This window comes from Schistocerca serialis, chromosome 1 (assembly GCF_023864345.2).
Source record: "Schistocerca serialis cubense isolate TAMUIC-IGC-003099 chromosome 1, iqSchSeri2.2, whole genome shotgun sequence".
In the NCBI taxonomy this organism is placed as follows: Eukaryota; Metazoa; Arthropoda; class Insecta; order Orthoptera; family Acrididae; genus Schistocerca; species Schistocerca serialis.
This window is the reverse complement of record NC_064638.1, coordinates 230,032,199-230,052,624: the sequence shown is the minus strand read 5'-3', so window position 1 is coordinate 230,052,624 and position 20,426 is coordinate 230,032,199. Positions and strand designations below refer to the sequence as shown.

The 20,426-nt window shown below is 44.7% G+C and overlaps 1 protein-coding gene across 1 annotated transcript in view; it reads left to right on the top strand.

The window, feature by feature from the left end:
• LOC126466514 (uncharacterized) overlaps positions 1–20,426 on the top strand; it is a 378,159-nt gene that overhangs the window by 102,104 nt on the left and 255,629 nt on the right. Inside the window, exon 2 of the mRNA XM_050096392.1 lies at positions 19,327–19,628. Coding sequence (XP_049952349.1) covers positions 19,331–19,628 — 298 coding nt within the window. The 5' untranslated portion in view covers positions 19,327–19,330. The remainder of the gene's footprint in view (positions 1–19,326; positions 19,629–20,426) is intronic.

Sequence of the window (20,426 nt, the reverse complement as noted above, 5' to 3'; positions counted from 1 at the left end):
CAGTGTGTAGACGTTCGTGTAGGTCAGTCATTAACGACGTTTTTATCAGCCAATAAGCAGGGTCTTTCGTCCACTCTAAAACCCGCGTAAAGACAGTTGAGAGCCTGACACTATCAAGTCGACTATAGTTTGCGGTTGAAACCAAATTGGCTACACCATTTTACAGACAAACGCAAATGGCTGTGATCTGTCTGCTGTCGTACGATGTATTCTCTGCATTTAAAGTGCCTCTTAAAACAATACCTCATCATGCACGGGTGTTTGCTTCAGACAATTTTGTTTAAATTATCGAAATTTATTTTTAAATTTTTTTTCATTTGAAATTCGTTCTTATGTTTACTACATTTAAGTCAACAGTAACATCATTACAAGCTAATCTTTGTTGACTGTAATTAATTTGTCAGTCTTATTGACTTCATTTAGATTCTTTGTGTCCTCATACTGTTTCAAGACGATTTCTATCAATAAATCTTTTTTAGCTGCGGATAAGTTTAACGGGCGCACCTTCTTATGCTTACTCCCCTCCGTCTTTGCATCATGAAACTGCCTATAACAATCACTGCGTATCCATGATGTACGATCAGTACCTGCGATCGAATTGCGATAATCGTATCGATAATTGATATAACGGTGTTACCAAGCATGTTTAGAACTACTTTGCATGCACGCTGAACCCAGCTTATTTGTTCCAATTTAAGTGTTACAAAACATAGGAAATTCACGAACCTGGTTCATTTTCTGAAGACCAATAATAATCTCTATTGTCTATCCTATATATCATATTTTCATCATTTGCCATGTTAGTGTTCATAATTTGGAACTTCCGGAATTAACTGAAGTGATATCAGGTGTTCCTCAGGGAAGCGTCCTGGGACCTCTGCTGTTCCTGATCTATATAAATGACCTGGGTGACAATCTGAGCAGTTCTCTTAGGTTGTACGTAGATGATGCTGTAATTTACCGTCTAGTAAGTTCATCCGAAGACCAGTATCAGTTGCAAAGCGATTTAGAAAAGATTGCTGTATGGTGTGGCAGGTGGTAGTTGACGCTCGATAAGTAGTACAATTCTCAAGGCTGTCAATTACACTAAGTGCCTGGGTGTTAAAATTACGAACAACTTCAGTTGGAAAGACCACATAGATAATATTGTGGGGAAGGCGAGCCAAAGGTTGCGTTTCGTTGGCAGGACACTTAGAAGATGCAACAAGTCCACTAAAGAGACAGCTTACACTACACTCGTTCGTCCTCTGTTAGAATATTGCTGCGCGGTGTGGGATCCTTACCAGGTGGGATTGACGGAGGACATCGAAAGGGTGCAAAAAAGGGCAGCTCGTTTTGTATTATCACGTAATAGGGGTGAGAGTGTGGCAGATATGATACGCGAGTTGGGATGGAAGTCATTAAAGCAAAGACGTTTTTCGTCGCGGCGAAATCTATTTACGAAATTTCAGTCACCAACTTTCTCTTCCGAATGCGATAATATTTTGTTGAGCCCAACCTACATAGGTAGGAATGATCATCAAAATAAAATAAGAGAAATTAGAGCTCGAACAGAAGGATTTACGTGTTCGTTTTTCCCGCGCGCTATTCGGGAGCGGAATGGTAGGGAGATAGTATGATTGTGGTTCGATGAACCCTCTGCCAAGCACTTAAATGTTAATTGCAGAGTAATCATGTTAATGTAGATGTAGATGATAGTCCAGTGTCAGTATGCAGTAAATCGTATACTGCAGACAAATGACTTATGATTTCCTGTAAATCGGGTACGAAATTTATATTGGAATTTTCAAATTTTGGGCGTGAAGGTGGCAATGGACGAAAATGATGCATGCAACAATGTACTAAAAGTTCTTAAGCGATCCAGTACTATTATTCACGAAGTTGAGTGTGATCAGACTCACATAAGGCATTTATTTTCTTCCTTATTATGGCACACTCTAAGAACAACACGCTGGAATGGTCTGGCGGAATAGTATTCTGCCATCGACCACGATGCACTGCCCCACCTCCTTCTCCTCATGATCCACCTTCACCGCCCCAGTATCAGTTTAGGTTAGTGGTAGCGGCGTGAGTTGTGGTGCAGAGTTGCTTGCCTGCAGAGGCCACAAACAGTAACAAAGCTGATGCTCCGTTCTACGGATTTGCATTTATCACCACTAACACGAGGGAGACAAGATATTTTTTGTGTCAGCTATTATTATTGAGTTAAAAATTCTCACGGTTAGCATTACGTAAACTAGGATGGCCCTCTATTATTACGTGGAGTTTATGAGAAGTAAATAATGGAATGACCCTTAGCTCTTAAAAAAGTTTTTAAAATATGTACCTAACTGAAATATGTTTCATTCAGTCTTACGCTAGAGAAGTCTTCAGATTTCTGAAACGTCATTTTCACAATTTATCATCTGTGCTACTGTAAAATTTTCCATACATTGTGTTCTTCATCTACGTTGCTCCTGATTGTTTTCTATTCTCCAGGACCACCTTACATTTGGTCGCTGTCTCGGTCCTTATCTATTGCAATCCAGCGCAATCCTTCCTTGGTGCTATTCTGCTTCTTCAAACACACTCCACAAACAACTGTACAGTGCATGGTGAAGGGTACATCATACCAGCTTAAGCTATTTTTTGCAAACTCATTCGCGTTTTGACTGTTGTACGCGCCCTAAACAACCTCATTTTCGTGACGTCTACACCAGACATACGAGGGTGACAACACAATGGTCGCACAACCTTCTTTGAATAGAGCTTCTCTAAATTTACCCAAAACCCTTCCGCGGAAACTACGTCATCTTTCGTCCATGGATTGCCTCTGAAATTCCCCAAACGTACCTGTTACACTTAAGTATGGTTATGCCAATATGTAAAAATCTTAGCATTAAGTCTTTGAATTCGTTAGATGTCATTACTTGACAAAGACACCAAATATTGGAACAATATTCTAGAACTGGTCGCACTATACCTACACGATTTCCTTAACAGATGCGTTACATTTCTCCAGAACCCTAACGACAAATCTAAGTCTTTCCATTCGCCTTCCTTCAAACTGATTTTACGCGATCTCCCCGTTTCATTAGCATTATCCCTATATATTTACATTATATTCTAAATATTTATACTATGCGATTTGCTCAAGATGTTCACCACTAATCCTGTAGCATCGGGTTCCTTCTCTTTGTTACGGGCGTTATCTAACATTTACCCAAAATTAAGAGAGCTACCACTCATTACACTATGCGAAAATTTTGACCAGCTTTTCCTGCGATCTACCATATACCATTCATTCTGCTTGTCCTGCCCATCTTTATTTCATTTTCGGTACTATAATAAATATATCTCGCTCTCCACTTTGTTCCGTCTCTAATGACCTCGCTGTTGACGGGTCGTTAACCACTAATCGTCATTCCATTCTTCCAGTCTGTTCTCTGATTCATTCAATTGCTTCCTGTCTCTCTTACAAAAGGAGGCCACGACGTTGGGATGACAGATTTACTTCAGACTACGCACACCCTTAGTAGGCCATTAAAACAACATAACGTGCAAGTATTAAGGTGCTCTAATTTGGCAATTCTGAGAAAATTGCAAGAGACGTTTTACACGTCTATTATGTGGCTTATGTATCTGCATTTTAGTGCGCAATTACTTTAACCGAAGCGGTAGCACAGTGCCTAGCGTCGCGGCTTAAGACGTTTGCGCTCCGTGTTCGCAACCAGATTATTGTTTTTATTTTTGTTTTTATCTACACATATCCGTAGAAGATTACTACACGGCAAGCGTCAGTTTTTGGAAAAATTATGGGTATATACGGTTTGCCACAAAATTATTGACCTTCGTCTTTTCAGAAACGATCGAGTACCTACAGATAAACCGAGACACGCGTTCGGTTATTTTGATCCCTCTTTCACTGGGGAATATGATTATGGCATTTATCATGTTCTCCTCGTTGCCAATCTTTGAACGACTTTGAAATTCTATCAGAATGTCACCGAAATCAGTGCGTTGCACATTCGCTGTCTGGGTGGTAGACTGAAACACGATTCTATATTTGTGGGATATGACGCCCTCTTGTCAGTAAATTCAGTACCAGTTAAAACGCCAGAAATGTCTATCGCACCATGCGCAACGAGAAACAACGGTTAATTTACGCAGCAACGATCTTCAGTTCGGGCTACAAATCTGTATTCACACTTCCGAACTACTGTATTGGATAATACGAAAGTTAAGAATTCTTCCAGCAACTGTTGGCACGTAGTTGTATGAGGGAACCTCTGATGTTACGAAAGTGAGGACACAGATACTGCAAAATGCGTCGTTACTGGCGCCAAGGTTTTTTATTGTTTACAGTTAGGAAGTTTGTTATTCAGTCCAGAATTACTGAGTTTTTCAGTTTACATAAGTCGATCACAGGAGCACAGAATAATCAAACGAGAATATCCTACGCTGTAACCATGCAAACAGTTTAGTATCTCATTTATCTGTCCCAAACGTAAAACATTGCCACTGAATTTTAATGCAGTCTCATTCGTCGTCCCTGGTGGAAGTTGTAACGAGTGATGTCTTCCTGTACGTCCCTCCGAGTTCAGCGGTGTTGCAGCTTCATACGGCGCGGAGGTAGCTGATTCAAATCCTTGTCGTTCGGAAGAATTGTCATCACCACAAATATCCTAGCACGAGAAGAAGAGGGTGTTCAGATCACGATTTTATGCCGTTGCCCTTGATTAAATGTCACTCTGTCTATTGTGTCTTGCGGTGTAAGAGGATTAGAAACTTTTAATGTAGTCCACACTTCGCTTGCAGATGGTTTTCTAGATAAGCAACCAGTGCGATACACCAGTAGTCAACCTCCACCATCCTTATCAGCAACACAACCCTATGGTCTGCGCCCTATAATTACATCCTGTACTCTGAAATTTTACCTCTAAGACTTAAGAGGTTTCAGTGTTAATAAGTATCACTCAGGTTGGTCGACTGTTCAGAACTCGATATGGATTACTACTTTCTGAGTTACTTAAACACGCAGTTCCATGCAACTGTTTATTGACGAAAAGCTATACTAGCGATCTTAGGTGGAAAACCAGTCCATAAATTGACGAACAGTGGTTCTAAGTCTAGATGAATACATTCGGGAGCTGCAAGTGCGTCATCTAGTCTGGTACCTGTATATATAGGATATCTCACAGTTTTTGGGTCAGATTGCACTAGATGATAGTGTGTCCACAACTGATTATATTGAGGTAAGTAACCATGGACGGAAACGCATATTTATTGTATTACGGATATACACAGCGTACACCGCACATCAGCAACATAGCTCATACAAATTGTTCAAAGTGTCGACCGCCATGCTCAGTGCATAGTTGCTTAGCAACAGGACATGAAATTCTGCGGCACTCTCTCAAAGATCCCTGTCTCTATTGTACAAGGAGACAGGCGGCTTGAATTTAGCAAGCAGGCAAGCAGGTCTTGTACGGGGGTTTCCATACACCAACGTCTTGACATAACCCCAGCTGAAACGCTCTAGAGGTGTGAGGTCCGGCTTTCGTGCTTGCAGTGGAACAGGGTTTCCCGTTCCAATTCTACGATGTGGGAGGTACTGTTCAGGTCCTCGCGGCCGTTAGCATCGAAGTGGTCTGGCGCACCATCGTGTTGAAATCACGTACTTTCAAGGACAATAAGGGGTACAGTCTGCACGCACCATTGCAGTACATGCATTGGGACTGGCTGTCGTCACTTTGAACAGTTAGTATGAGCTATGTTGCTATGCGGTGAACGTTGTGTATGGCCGTAACACAATAAAAATGCAATTCCGACCATTGGTTCCCTATCTCAGTACAATCGGTTGAGGACACACTATCACCTGTTTCAGTTTGTTAAATTTTGAGACAATCTGTAGATCTGCGCAATGTTATCGGAAAATTTCAAGATTCTACAAAGTGGGTGATCCGAGTGGGCTAATAGCGTCTAAAAACTGCTTGTTAATCTGTCCTCTGTCACACCCAAAATACACTGAACTGCCTTACTACTGGCACAATAGAATAATACTAACAATTATCGTCCATTCAACTTTACAGTACAATCTCGTAAATGAAGAAAACAAAATACGACAAAAGCTCTCTTGATACAAAATCCCCGAGCGACGGCCGTTGAAATGTTTTTGTCTAAAACAAAAGTTTCTAAAAAGGAATTTAAACTAGAAACATTCATTCCTTTCCGTAAGTTTGCAGGGAATATAACGAGAGTTGTGCTGGACGGGATTTGAGTGTTAACGAAAAATATGAAAGCACCTATCTAAGTATAACTCACCACCCATCCTCAAAGCATCCATTCTGCCAGTCTCCTGCTTTCCAGAGGACGTGGGAGAAACGCAATGTTCCAGGGTCAAGAAGGAGAAGATTAGTGTTTAACGTCCCGTCGATAACACGGTCATTAGAGACGGAGCACAAGCTCGGATTAGGGAAGAATGGGGAAGGAAATCGGCTGTGCCCCCACAAAGGAACCATCCCGGCATTTGTCTGAAACGATTTAAGGGAAATCACGGAAAAACCTAAATCAGGATGGCCGGATACGGGTTTGAACCGTCGTCCTCCCAAATGCGAGTCCAGTGTGCTAACCATTGCGCCACCTCGCTCGGTCAGGATTGAGACGCGGCCGCTCACACACTTGTTATTTGTCACAAAATGTCAAAGCAGAGCCCAACCCGTTGAAGATTTGAATATTAATTCTACAGTAGTGAAAAACAACCTCCCGTTCTCCCCTCAAGATATTGTTTATTTAAATCATTTATTTTTCTGAATTGTTTCTATGCGTCATATAGCGTGAGCTTATTGCAAATGTAGATTACTTAAACCTATAGAAACGTACCAAATGGCCAAATATGCAAATTTAATAAAGAATTAAACAGTATCCTAGAAATATTCACTCTCGAAAAACCAACAAATGTCGGTTGCAACATTTTCAAAATAATTTTGAAGTACTTATGTTGACATTATCTAGAAGTAAATCTGACGTCATTCATGCGACTCGCTTTATGACTTTTCATGTTTTTTATATCCAAAGCTCTTTGTAAATCTGCACTTACAGTGAGCATAAATGACTCATCACTAGTATCTCGTAAACATATAAGATCCTAGGTCTGAACTACAGCGCCGTCCGGGGTGGCTGAGCGGTTCTAGGCGCTAAAGTCTGGAACCGCGTGACCGCTACGGTCGCAGGATCGAATCCTGCCTCGGGCATGAATGTGTGTGATGTCCTTAGGTTAGTTAGGTTTAACTAGTTCTAAGTTCTAGGGGACTGATGACCTCAGAAGTTAAGTCCCATAGTGCTCAGAGCCATTTGAACTACAGCACTGACTGCAAACTTCAGTACATTTTGTAAAATCAATAATCCATAAGCTAGTAAGCCAACTACTATTTTGTGGAATTCTCTTACTACATGAGAGAATGTATTCAGAAAGAACACGCTGAATATGCACTCCTTTCGGCATAAAAGTTTGACCTAAAAATTATTTATGACGCAGTCTGGCCATACTTCAAAAGGGTACTTAGTATTTACCTTACACAACGGGAAAAATTGGATGTTTGAGTGAATTTTTTGATCACAGTCACTTCAACCAGTTCCATAATCTGCCTTATTGATGAATTATGCCCAATGAGCATACGAGGCTCAGTCTGCATACCTAACACCTTTCCGTACAAAACCTGAAATATAAATATGATAAACAGCAAGCCGTCCCGAAACCTCTACATCGTCACCTTCTAGCCCCAAAAGCATGCAAAGACTATCAAAAAGTTTCTGGTGTTTGCAATTATGAAAAAAAGTTTATATTGATTGAAATTATGCCTCGCGTAGCTAATATTCCAGCTGAAGGCAGAATACGATTGAGTGTTCATACTGAAAGTTAAGTTCAATCGTAATTAGTCGTATTTTTTAAAGAAGAACTGATCAATAACACTGGGATTTAAATAAATCATAGAATATTCTGTTCAATTTGTAACTACTTTCACTCAAATCATAATCACTGATTCAAAAATGGATAAAATTGTCCGTACGTACTGCACGTGGCGCTCGGGCAACCATAATGAACTGCACAAAAAAGAATTTTAAATACACTAGAAAACACTGGAATCATTTAAATTAACGCGCGTGTGATTTACTCAACGCCCCTGCTATTCAGATGAATTAATGAAAACCCGATTCTGTACCACGTGTATCGAAACGTCCTACCTCACTGAACAAGGAACGTTAAGTTTGAACACAAGTAAAAATTCAAATGGCTCTAAGCACTATGGGACTGAACAGCTGAGGTCATCAGTCCCCTAAACTTAGAACTACTTAAACCTAACTAACCTAAGGACATCACACACATCCATGTCCGAGGCAGTATTCGAGCCTGCGACCGTAGCAGCCGCGTGGTTCCGGACTGAAGCGCCTAGAACCGCTCGGCCACCACGGCCGGCCGAACACAAGTAAAGATACATTAGAAATCTCAAAATGTTGGAAGCAAATATTAAGCCCCAATAAGATACCAAACAGCAACCCATAGTCTCACTACACTTTTTTAATTCTCAGGATGAGAATGACCATTAGAAGAGAGTTTTAAAGCAAGTCACTACATCAGTCGTTCATAGGCAAAACGTTGAAGCGACAGTCACAGCTTTTCGCGGAAGACCAGCCGTAAGTACAGTCAGTAACAGACTAAACTGTTTTGTGTCGTTCCAAAAAGTCACACGATGAGACTAAGCGCCTGTTCTGGCTTCCTATTGCTTCGCATCTCTCCTCTTGACAGAGAGGCCGTCTGAACTATTCGAAGACTGCGATACGTTTAGTAATCGACCACTGGTTGCGTAACATCTTTGAAATACGGTTGTGATTGAGAATACGCTGAATAAAGGATAATTTTCAAAGTTGAAATTGTGACTAGCAACTTTCACTCTCTTAAGTGTATCATGGAGGTAGACGAAAGTCTCGCAAAGCGCCGCTAAGCTAATTATATCCATATATCAGCATCATTGGTCAAAGTGTCTTTCTTGCAAGTTTTTTTGTTTATGGACACGCTGACGTCTCGTCATCGGTCACAGTATTTTATTTTTCTGTTTAAGTCCAACGCGTTTCGGAACTAGAGCTACATGATACAAGGACTACGATGACGTTTTAGGGCTTCCGCTTTTCACCTTTATTTGTGTACGAAATTATCTTCTGTATGGGTGAAAAACTTACGCATTTGCACATAGTTTGTACTTGAAATAATGTGATACATTTGTCTTAGCAGGTGTAACGCCCAAAAATCGTCACAGTAGTGCTAGGGAATAGAGCTGTAGGACCGAAACGTGTTGTACTAAAACAAAAAAATAACATTTTGATGGCGAGTACGGCATATTAGAAACAAAAGTATTCTTAATCGGCATGTTACAGTCACGAATCCCCTCTTCGCTTACGTCTTTACATTACGTGTGTGCATCAAACTTGAGCGTTCCTGATCAACAAATTGATTATACTGGTTGGTTGGTTGTAGATGACGGGTTGGTTTATGACATGGTGTGCAGGTGGGAGGGTGGGGGAAGGGAGGGGGGTGAAGGAATAGGTTAAGACATGGTCCGCTCATGGCGGCATATTCCTGTCTCGTGGTTTAATACCGTAGCGCCGTCGCAGAAGTCTACCTGCTCTTTAGCTCAGTCAACGAAGACCAATAAAGATCTAATAGGCGCAAAATTTCTGTAGTCGCAATTCTTTACAAAGTAGAAGGGGTATAATTATTGATGGCCGTTCCCTAGAAGATGCCTGAGGATGCGGTTTAACTATCCACAAATCGATTGCTAACGGACTGAATAAACAGAATATAATAAAAAGACAGTAAGCTTCTCTAGATCGCGAAATCTGCATCTGTCATACTGATCTAGGTTTTTCCTGTTTGCTTCACGGAAAAAATTTATAGATCAAAACCACTATGAGAGCAGTCATCAAGTTTTAATTATATCAAATGGCTATCATGAAACTTGGTAGTGACGCTAATTCTTCTCTGCATATTCATACTTCAGTGGGACATATGATGGAAAGTCAAAGGAAAACTGGGCACCCTCTACAAAGGAACCATGGAATGACTCCATTCAAAAGTAAGCACTGGCAGTGTGGGAGCGAGAGTTATCGCGCAATAGGATGAATCCGTTTGGCAGCATTCCAACAGTCCGAGGGCAAACGGCAAAGGCAACAATGGAAACATACCACTTCTCTCCACCCAAAGACATCCAGAGCTGTTCACACTAGTTCCGGTAGGGGCATCATCACCTTCGTCATCGACTGCATCGAACGACAACCAGTGCGAAGCGCTATGAAGAAACCCTGCAGAAGCTGTCACGCGCCATGAAGTCAAAACGCCCAACACTGTTGTCAGATGTAATCATCCTATTGCACGATAACGCCCTGCCCATACTGTTAATTGGAAGAAGGCTACGATTCATCGATTTCGTTGGGAAACATAGTAACATCCTCCTTACAGCCCGGACCTTTCTCCGTGTGATTTTCACGTCTTTGGCTACCTGAAGAAAGACTTGCGTGTACGTCGTTTTCAGTATGGACCCATTCCATGGCCCGTTGTAGCTGGTTTTCTGTTTTAATTTCAATGCCCCATATATTTTCCCAACGAAGGTAGCATTTTGGCTGTTTCTTCGTTTAAGGGAAGAGGAAGAAATAATGAGGTCCGATGTCTGGTTCATACGGGGGGGGGGGGGGGGGTAGGGGAGAGGGGAGGAGGAGAGACAAGGCAAAATCTGAGAGTGTGTGATTGATCTTGCGCAGAAAGGGCTGGGACGGTGTCGTGGAGAGCGAAACCACCCCTTGGACAGCTCCCTGTGACGCTTTGTCTCCCGTAACATCGTCAGAAGATTCTAATGAAATGCCCCGGTGACTTTTTGCATAATCTATTACTGCTACACCATAGCAGTCCCAAGGAATACTCAGCACCACCTTCCCCGACGATCGTAGTATGTTTACCTTTTTCGGCAATGGTGAATCCACATACTGACACTGCTTGCTTTCTTCATTTGCCTTAGGATAACAGTTTCATTCATCCAGCACACATCCAAGAGTATTGCGTAGCTAAAGAAGTCACCTGTACTGGCCTCGCACAGCAGTAACATTTCCGCTGGTGCCTTATTTCGGTGAACTGTTTAAATTGGAGTGAACAGTCGCAGAACCCATAACTGATTTACACCTTTTTCCACTACCGTGTCGATTATGAAATGCCGATTTCCGAGCAGCACCACTTTTTCCAAGATTCCCGAGTTTTCACAAAGAGAATGTCTGCCACTTTCGTCTTCGTCATTCGAACTGGTTTGGCCACACTGACATCATCAGTGCCCACTTAATTAAGGTGTCATATGATGCATTGTTACTGTACACTTCTATAAAAATGGTTCAAATGGCTCTGAGTACTATGGGACTTAACTGCTGTGGTCATCAGTCCCCTAGAACTTAGAACTACTCAAACCTAACTAACCTAAGGACATCACACACATCCATGCCCGAGGGAGGATTCGAACCTGAGACCGTAGCGGTCGCGCGGTTCCAAACTGTAGCGCCTAGATCCGCTCGGCCACCCCGGCCGGCTACACTTCTAGAACCTTGTATGAGTTGCAGCACCATTGTTACCCACAAAATTGAAAAAAAAAAAAACAGTTTCCCCACAATACTTCACTTTTTCAATAGGCTGCCTATTTTGCTTTTGCTCCTCTAACAGCATATTATGGCGCTCGGATTTTAGTGTGTACAATGATTGCAGGAATATACCTGCAAACAAATATAAAAGTGGAACTTTCTCGCAGATTAAAACTGTGTGCTGGACCAGGACTCGAGCTCGGGACCTTTGCCTTTCGCAGGCAAGTGCACTACCATCTGAGCTACCTAAGAACGGCTCACGACCCGTCCTCACAGATTTACTTCTGTCAGTACCTCGTTTCCTACATTATAGACTTCACAAAAGCTCTCCTGCGAACCTTGCTCTTGGAAGAAGAAAGAATGTTGCGAAGACATGGCTTAGCCACAGCCTGGCGAATGTTTTCAGAATGAGGTTTTCACTCTGGAGCGAAGTGTGCGCTGATATGAAGCACTTGCCCGCGAAAGGTCCAGAGTTCAAGTCTCGGTCCGGCACACAGTTGTAATCTGCCAGGAAGTTTCATATCAGCGCACACTCCGCTGCAGAGTGAAAATCTCATTCTGGAAACATTCCCCGGGCTGTGGCTAAGCCAGGTCTTCGCAGTATCCTTTCCCCCAGGAGTGCTAGTTCTGAGAGCTTCTCAGGAGAGCTTCTGCGAAGTTTGGAAGGTAGGAGACGAGGTACTGGTAGAAGTAAAGCGGTGAGGATGGGGCGTGAGTCGTGCTTGGGTAGCTCAGACGGCAGTCTGCCTTTGGCAGGGCAGCCGTGCGGACCACCTCGGCCGTCCACGCCGCTGCACGCGTGGAGTGTTTGTTTACTTCTACGTCACTGCGTTTTTCAGTCGAACAAGCTATAATGACCAACTCTTACAGGAAGAACACTCTTAAGTTCACCTTTTCAAATGAATACGCACGACCCAAATCAGTGGCCGTCGAACTCTTCCTATGCGAAAATGTGAAGATCCCCCGTGACGATCTCGTCGGCATACACCTATCGATCGTTAGCAGCGTCGTTTATGTTAGATGACTTTCGACGCTGCCTGCAACGAAATTACTCAACTACGCGACGTGGACTTAAATTTCAACACTCCGTCGGCAACGTCGGGCCTGTGTGGACCATGCAGGACTTGGGCTCCGAATGATCCGTGTATTCGAACTACCTTTCGAGGTGAATGAAGATGAAGTCTTCGCGGCGCTAAGCAGGTACGGAAAAGTCCACAGCCACGTAGCTGAAACATGGGCACAGTTTACGACGTGTCCGGTGCTTAGCGGTATGAGACAAGTCCGCATAGATCTCAACGGCACGTCCCATCGTACATTTCTAAAGACGGCAGCCGCGCGGTGGTCATTTACGACGGACAACCTCGAACATGTCCGGTTGTAGCCGAGAATGTTTGTAATGAATGCCTGCAACGCCGCATCACACAACTACTGAACGACAATACGAATACCGACCGAACCACAACCGCCCTTCCAATCACCTATGCTTCGACACCGTACGTCCAGCCCTCACAAGACGCAGTTCATGAGCGTCTCTCTGGACCGATACACCCGGAGGCGGCACAGCACCTTGCCACCGGCAGTGCCACCCGCGAACATGACTTACAGCCGGACACACCCACGCTGGAAGATCACAAGGATACCTGCGACTAGAGACTGAAGACCGCATCATAACACCCGCGGCTTTTGTACCGGAACGACGCGAATCTCTTCCTTGCTGGGACACCGATACAAATTGCCGGAAGTAAAAGTCGCGCAAACGACGACAAAAAAAAAAGAAAAAAAAGAAACGCCGCAAGACATCAGAATCGGCCACTGAGTCCCCTCCGCAGGACTAAGAGGTGACGCGTAAAACTGACGAAGTACACGATAACTCTTTTTCCTCTGCCACAGAGACGCGTCATCCACAAGACGGTGAGCCGTCCAACAGAGATCGTAACCAACACCCGCGCCCAGAAACCATGAACATAGCATGCCCGTCGTCACCGAAGCCATTGAGCCGACTCGGCCAGCGCTGCCACCTCTTACCAATCTTGAAACTGAAGGACATATTTATGGGCGGATGACAGTGATTTACCATCTCCAACTGATGTGGAAATGAGATCTGTTCCTCCGTTAGACCAGGAGGAAAATAGAGGATATTTCTACGATGACTCCTGCGACTACTATAGACTTCCATAATCCACCACAGCATCCTTCATCAGCTACGAACATATCCACAGCACGGATCCCCCACCAGTCATACTGAATAGCTACCATCAACACCAATAATATCGGTTCCCACGTTAAATTTCAACTGCTCCGTGACATGCAAAGAGCAGCGGACATCGACATCGCCCTACTGCAAGAACTGAGGTCAGCAACTTGGTCCCGGTGCTATGGATCCGAGACGTATGCTGCCCCTCCGGCTATGGAACACACAGGCGCAGCCATCCCCCTCCGAGAAGAGATTGCAGTTTCCGATGTCGCATATTTCCCAACGACGCGAGGGGTGGCCATAACAGTTGAGGGAATCAAAATCTTCAATCTCTACGCCCCATCGGGCACAGATCAACGGGGGGATATCTCCCCGCTCTACGCAGGAGATATGACACCTTTATTCTTCGGCACATACGATCACCTCATCGTAAATGGAGATTTAAACTGTGTTCTCGAGCGTACAGACCAATACCCCCATTTCACGACAAGTCCGGAACTTCGCTTCCTCGTCCGCCGCCTTCGTCTCCTCGACACTTGGAGAGCGGTACACGGCGACCGCCCGGGGCATACACACATCACGAGCCACTTCTCCAGCCGACTCGATGGAATATACATCTCTGACGCTCTAAAACCCATTCTTTTCGACGAGGAACGTTGGCAGTCTGCCTCTTCGGATCATGAAATCTACACTCCTGGAAATTGAAATAAGAACACCGTGAATTCATTGTCCCAGGAAGGGGAAACTTTATTGACACATTCCTGGGGTCAGATACATCACATAATCACACTGACAGAACCACAGGCACATAGGCACAGGCAACAGAGCATGCACAATGTCGGCACTAGTACAGTGTATATCCACCTTTCGCAGCAATGCAGGCTGCTATTCTCCCATGGAGACGATCGTAGAGATGCTGGATGTAGTCCTGTGGAACGGCTTGCCATGCCATTTCCACCTGGCGCCTCAGTTGGACCAGCGTTCGTGCTGGACGTGCAGACCGCATGAGACGCCGCTTCATCCAGTCCCAAACATGCTCAATGGGGGACAGATCCGGAGATCTTGCTGGCCAGGGTAGTTGACTTACACCTTCTAGAGCACGTTGGGTGGCACAGGATACATGCGGACGTGCATTGTCCTGTTGGAACAGCAAGTTCCCTTGCCGGTCTAGGAATGGTAGAATGATGGGTTCGATGACGGTTTGGATGTACCGTGCACTATTCAGTGTCCCCTCGACGATCACCAGTGGTGTACGGCCAGTGTAGGAGATCGCTCCCCACACCATGATGCCGGGTGTTGGCCCTGTGTGCCTCGGTCGTATGCAGTCCTGATTGTGGCGCTCACCTGCACGGCGCCAAACACGCATACGACCATCATTAGCACCAAGGCAGAAGCGACTCTCATCGCTGAAGACGACATGTCTCCATTCGTGCCTCCATTCACACCTGTCGCGACACCACTGGAGGCGGGCTGCACGATGTTGGGGCGTGAGCGGAAGACGGCCTAACGGTGTGCGGGACCGTAGCCCAGCTTCATGGAGGCGGTTGCGAATGGTCCTCGCCGATACCCCAGGAGCAACAGTGTCCCTAATTTGCTGGGAAGTGGCGGTGCGGTCCCCTACGGCACTGCGTAGGATCCTACGGTCTTGGCGTGCATCCGTGCGTCGCTGCGGTCCGGTCCCAGGTCGACGGGCACGTGCACCTTCCGCCGACCACTGGCGACAACATCGATGTACTGTGGAGACCTCACGCCCCACGTGTTGAGCAATTCGGCGGTACGTCCACCCGGCCTCCCGCATGCCCACTATACGCCCTCGCTCAAAGTCCGTCAACTGCACATACGGTTCACGTCCACGCTGTCGCGGCATGCTACCAGTGTTAAAGACTGCGATGGAGCTCCGTATGCCACGGCAAACTGGCTGACACTGACGGCGGCGGTGCACAAATGCTGCGCAGCTAGCGCCATTCGACGGCCAACACCGCGGTTCCTGGTGTGTCCGTTGTGCCGTGCGTGTGATCATTGCTTGTACAGCCCTCTCGCAGTGTCCGGAGTAAGTATGGTGGGTCTGACACACCGGTGTCAATGTGTTCTTTTTTCCATTTCCAGGAGTGTATATCTGTACCATCAACCTACGCAGACAATCCATATGACGAGTGCAGGAGCTTGGAAACTCAACGTTACACTACTGCAGGACCCTGAATGTTGGCAACAGGTGACTAACATGCATCATGCGTTGCGAGACCACACTGCAGTGGTGGTTACTGTGCGCCAAACCGGCCATCCGCACCTTGACACACTATGACAGAGCCAAAGCCAGGTGGAATCACCACACAACAGATTTCTACTAAAGCGCTCTAGGCGAGTTCACGGCTCATCCCCCGTCCCCGGACCGTCTAAAAGAATCTCAAAGCTCCAAGGAAAATATTTTAACCTTGACCAGGTACCGTCTGGAAGGAGCCATTATACGAACACGAGGCCAAGATAGGATTAACGGTGGTGAACATTCAATGCATCACATTTTTCAAAATGTTCGCCGACGCCGATGGGCGTTAATGATAACTTTAGACCTATTTTATGGACGACGGTTGACTTCGCAAGTTTCCATTGCGGATGCCTTCACAACGTACTACAGACTTCTCTATCAAGAAGTACCTGCCGGTTCCGGAGATCATCGCCGAGGTTGCCCAGGAGATACATTGTACACTAAACGCCGCGGCTGCAACCCTCCTGACTGCGGAAGTGACCACCGACGCCCAAAGATTTCGTTATGCCACCTTCCGAAACTTTCTGATTTTTAACTCTTAGATGTTAATTTTTAAATGTTTATTGCCCAATCGATGTTCTATACGTGCTGATTTTATGAAACCTAGTTGCAGTGACATGCAAACTTCAATGCTTATCCTTGAAATCCCGAGATTTTAACTTGAACCAGTGCTCTGCTGTATCTTCTATTCTGAAAAAGTATTCCTCTACACATGGGCATAATATGCTCCGTGTTACCCTCAAAATGATGGTGAGCTCCGTTTGAGATCATCGAACTTTTCTTGATATTGATTCTTAGGCAAATGATTAAATGTAATAAGAGATCAGCAGTTATGGAGTTAAAGATTAATGAAAACCACCTCATTTGTATTACTACACATTTATTGTATTACGGTGGGATTCATAATCTGAATATATTGAGGTTTCTGAGTGTAATAATGGGCGCCTGTTACTACACATCTAGTGCGGGCGCTTGCAATGATAAATGAAGGGCCGGTGCCGATTAATTTTAAATAATCCCATAGATGATCATATACAGCCACTTTTTCGGTATATGGGGACCAGCTAACTCACCAGGTACTGGCATGTCGGGAGCGTCCTATGTTGAATAATTTTATTTTATAACTGACGTCCGGAACATAGCCGAAAAATTGCTGACAATAAACTCTGGATCATCCCATTCTCTTTTTTGTCAGAACATGACTTGATTTTACTGCAACTGATAATGCAGCTATAATGCTACAAAAGTTGTTTATCGCCTCAGTATTTCTATTTCTACCGCTCTCACACATCACTAAAAAAATAAAAAAAAAATAAAAAAAAGACGGTAGAGCACTCGCCCGCGATGGGCAAAGGTCTCGAGTTCGAGTCTCCGTCCGGGACGAAGTTTTAATCTGCAAGGAAATTTCATATCAGCGCACACTCCGCTGCAGAGTGGAAATGTCATTCTGGAAGCATAAAAGTAATTGTTGTTGTTGTGGTCTTCATTCCAGAGACTGGTTTGATGTAGCTCTCCATGCTACTCTATCCTGTGCAAGCTTCTTCCTCTCCCAATACTTACTGCAACCTACATCCTTCTGAATCTGTTTAGTGTATTCATCTCTTGATCTCCCTCTACCATTTTTACCCTCCACGCTGCCCTCCAATACTAAATTGGTGATCCCTTGATGCCTCAGAATATGCCCTACCAACCGATCCCTTCTTCTACTTAAGTTGTGCCACAAATTTCTCTTCTTTCCAATTCTATTCAATACCTCCTCATTAGTTATGTGATCTACCCATCTGATCTTCAGTATTCTTCTGTAGCACCACATTTCGAAAGTTTCTATTCTCATCTTGTCTAAACTATTTATCGTCCACGTTTCACTTCCATACAAGGCTACACACCATACAAATACTTTCAGGAACGACTTCCTGACACTTAAATCTATACTCGATGTTAACAAATTTCTCTTCTTCAGAAACGCTTTCCTTGCCATTGCCAATCTACATTTTATATCATCTCTACTTCGACCATCATCAGTTATTTTGCTCCCCAAATAGCAAAACTCCTTTACTACTTTAAGTGTCTCATTTCCTAATCTAATTCCCTCAGCATCACCCGATTTAATTCGACTACATTCCATTATCCTCGTTTTACTTTTGTTGATGTTCATCTTATACCCTCCTTTAAGACACTGACCATTGCGTTCAACTGCTCTTCCAAGTCCTTTGCTGTCCTCTGACAGAATTACAGTGTCATCGGCGAACCTCAGACCTTTTATTCCTTCTCCATGGATTTTAATTCCTACTCCGAATTTTTATTTTGTTTCATTTACTGCTGACTATAGACACTGGACATCACATTTTCTTTTTTATCAGAACATGACTTGATTTTACTGCAGCTGATGATGCAGCTATAATGCAACAAAAGCGGTCGTGCTCATAAATAAAGTACGTACAGCTCAAGCGGTTTTATCTTGAAAATGATATATCCAGGCTGTGGCTGCCCTGAATACAAAGTCTTCTGCCTTTCAAAAGTTGTTTATCGCCTCAATATCTCTACCACTCTCACACATTATTAAAAAAAAAAAAAAAAAAAAAAAAAAAAAAGACGGTAGGTTTAAAAGCGGGACTATGCTCCAGACTGAACGCTGAAAGGCATAATCCGTCTTAAATGATGATGATGATGATTCCTGCTGTACTGCTTCTTCAATATACAGACTAAATAACATCGGGGATAGGCTGCAAACCTGTCTCACTCCCTTCCCAATCAATGCTTCCCTTTCATGCCTCTCGACTCTTATAACTGCCATCTGGTTTCTGTAAAATTGTAAACAGCCTTTCGCTCCCTGTATTTTACCCCTGCCACCTTCATAATTTGAAAGAGAGTATTCCAGTCAACGTCTACAAATGCTAGAAACGTAGGTTTGCCTTTCCTTAATCTAGCTTCTAAGATAAGTCGTAGGGTCAGTATTGCCTCACGTGTTCCAACATTTCTACGGAATCCAAACTCATCTTCGCCGAGGTCGGCTTCTACCAGTTTTTCCATTCGTCTGTAAAGAATTCGTGTTAGTATTTTGCAGCCGTGGCTTATTAAACTGATAGTTCGGTAATTTTCACATCTGTCAACACCTGCTTTCTTTGGGATTGGAGATTTCATTTTTTTCTGTGTGATAATTAAAACCTCGTGACTGCCACTCGTAATCGAGAAACTGATTGAGGGCCTTCACTTGCCGCAGGACCATGAGCGAGCCATCGAGCGAGGACCCTTCGTCTGGGGGCGAGGGCTCCGCCAGCGGAGGCGGCGGAGGCGGCGCGGGCGGCGCGCCCGGCAACAAGGACAGCAAGCTGTACGAGAAGCCCAGCGGCGGCAAGAAGAAGCTGCTGCGCCTGCTCACCGTACTCGCCTACGTCATGTCCGTGTCCATGGCGGCCATCATGCTGTCGCTCTACTACGTCTTCCTTTGGGACCCGCACGGCACGGGCCCGCGCTACGGCCACCTGGCGGCCGACCCGCAACCGCGCCTCAACTATACCCAAGGTGAGGCCTGACTCTGGCTGCTCTTTCGCAGTCGCCTCTCTGTGCGAGGAAATTCACCGCGCCATCGCCTCTCCGGTAGATGCCTGGGCTGTGCTTTGCCACAAATATACCAGCAGCTTCGTACCAGGTGGTTATAATTAAAGTGTAGCTAGTCCCGAGGTCCAGTCTGGGCTGTAATTATCCTATAACAGCGAAACGTTGCAGATATGCTAATGAATTAATGAGGAACCGATTTACACCGGAAAAAAATAAGTTCCAATTTTGGCAGCCAAGTGCATATCTGGCGCTGTACAGCACCTAGGCGACGACTATGTAAGCCGCCCTTAATACACAGTTGGCCATTAAAATTGCTACACCAAGAAGAAATGAAGATGATAAACGGGTATTCATTGGACAAATATATCATACTACAACTGGCATATGATTACATTTTCACGCAATTTGGGTGCATAGATCCTGAGACACCAGTACCCAGAAAAACCACCGTAATAACGGCCTTGATACGCCTGGGCATTGGGTCAGAGCCTGGATGGCGTGTACAGGTACAGCTGCCCATGCAGGTTCAACACGATACCACAGTTCATCAAGAGTAGTGACTGGCGTATTGTGACGAGCCAGTTGCTCGGCCACCATTGACCGGACGTTTTCAATTGGTGAGAGATCTGGAGACTGTGCTGGCCAGGGCAGCAGTCGAACATTTTCTGTATCCAGAAAGGCCCGTACAGGACCTGCAACATGCGGTCGTGCATTATCCTGCTGAAATGTAGGGTTTCACAGGGATCGAATGAAGGGTAGAGC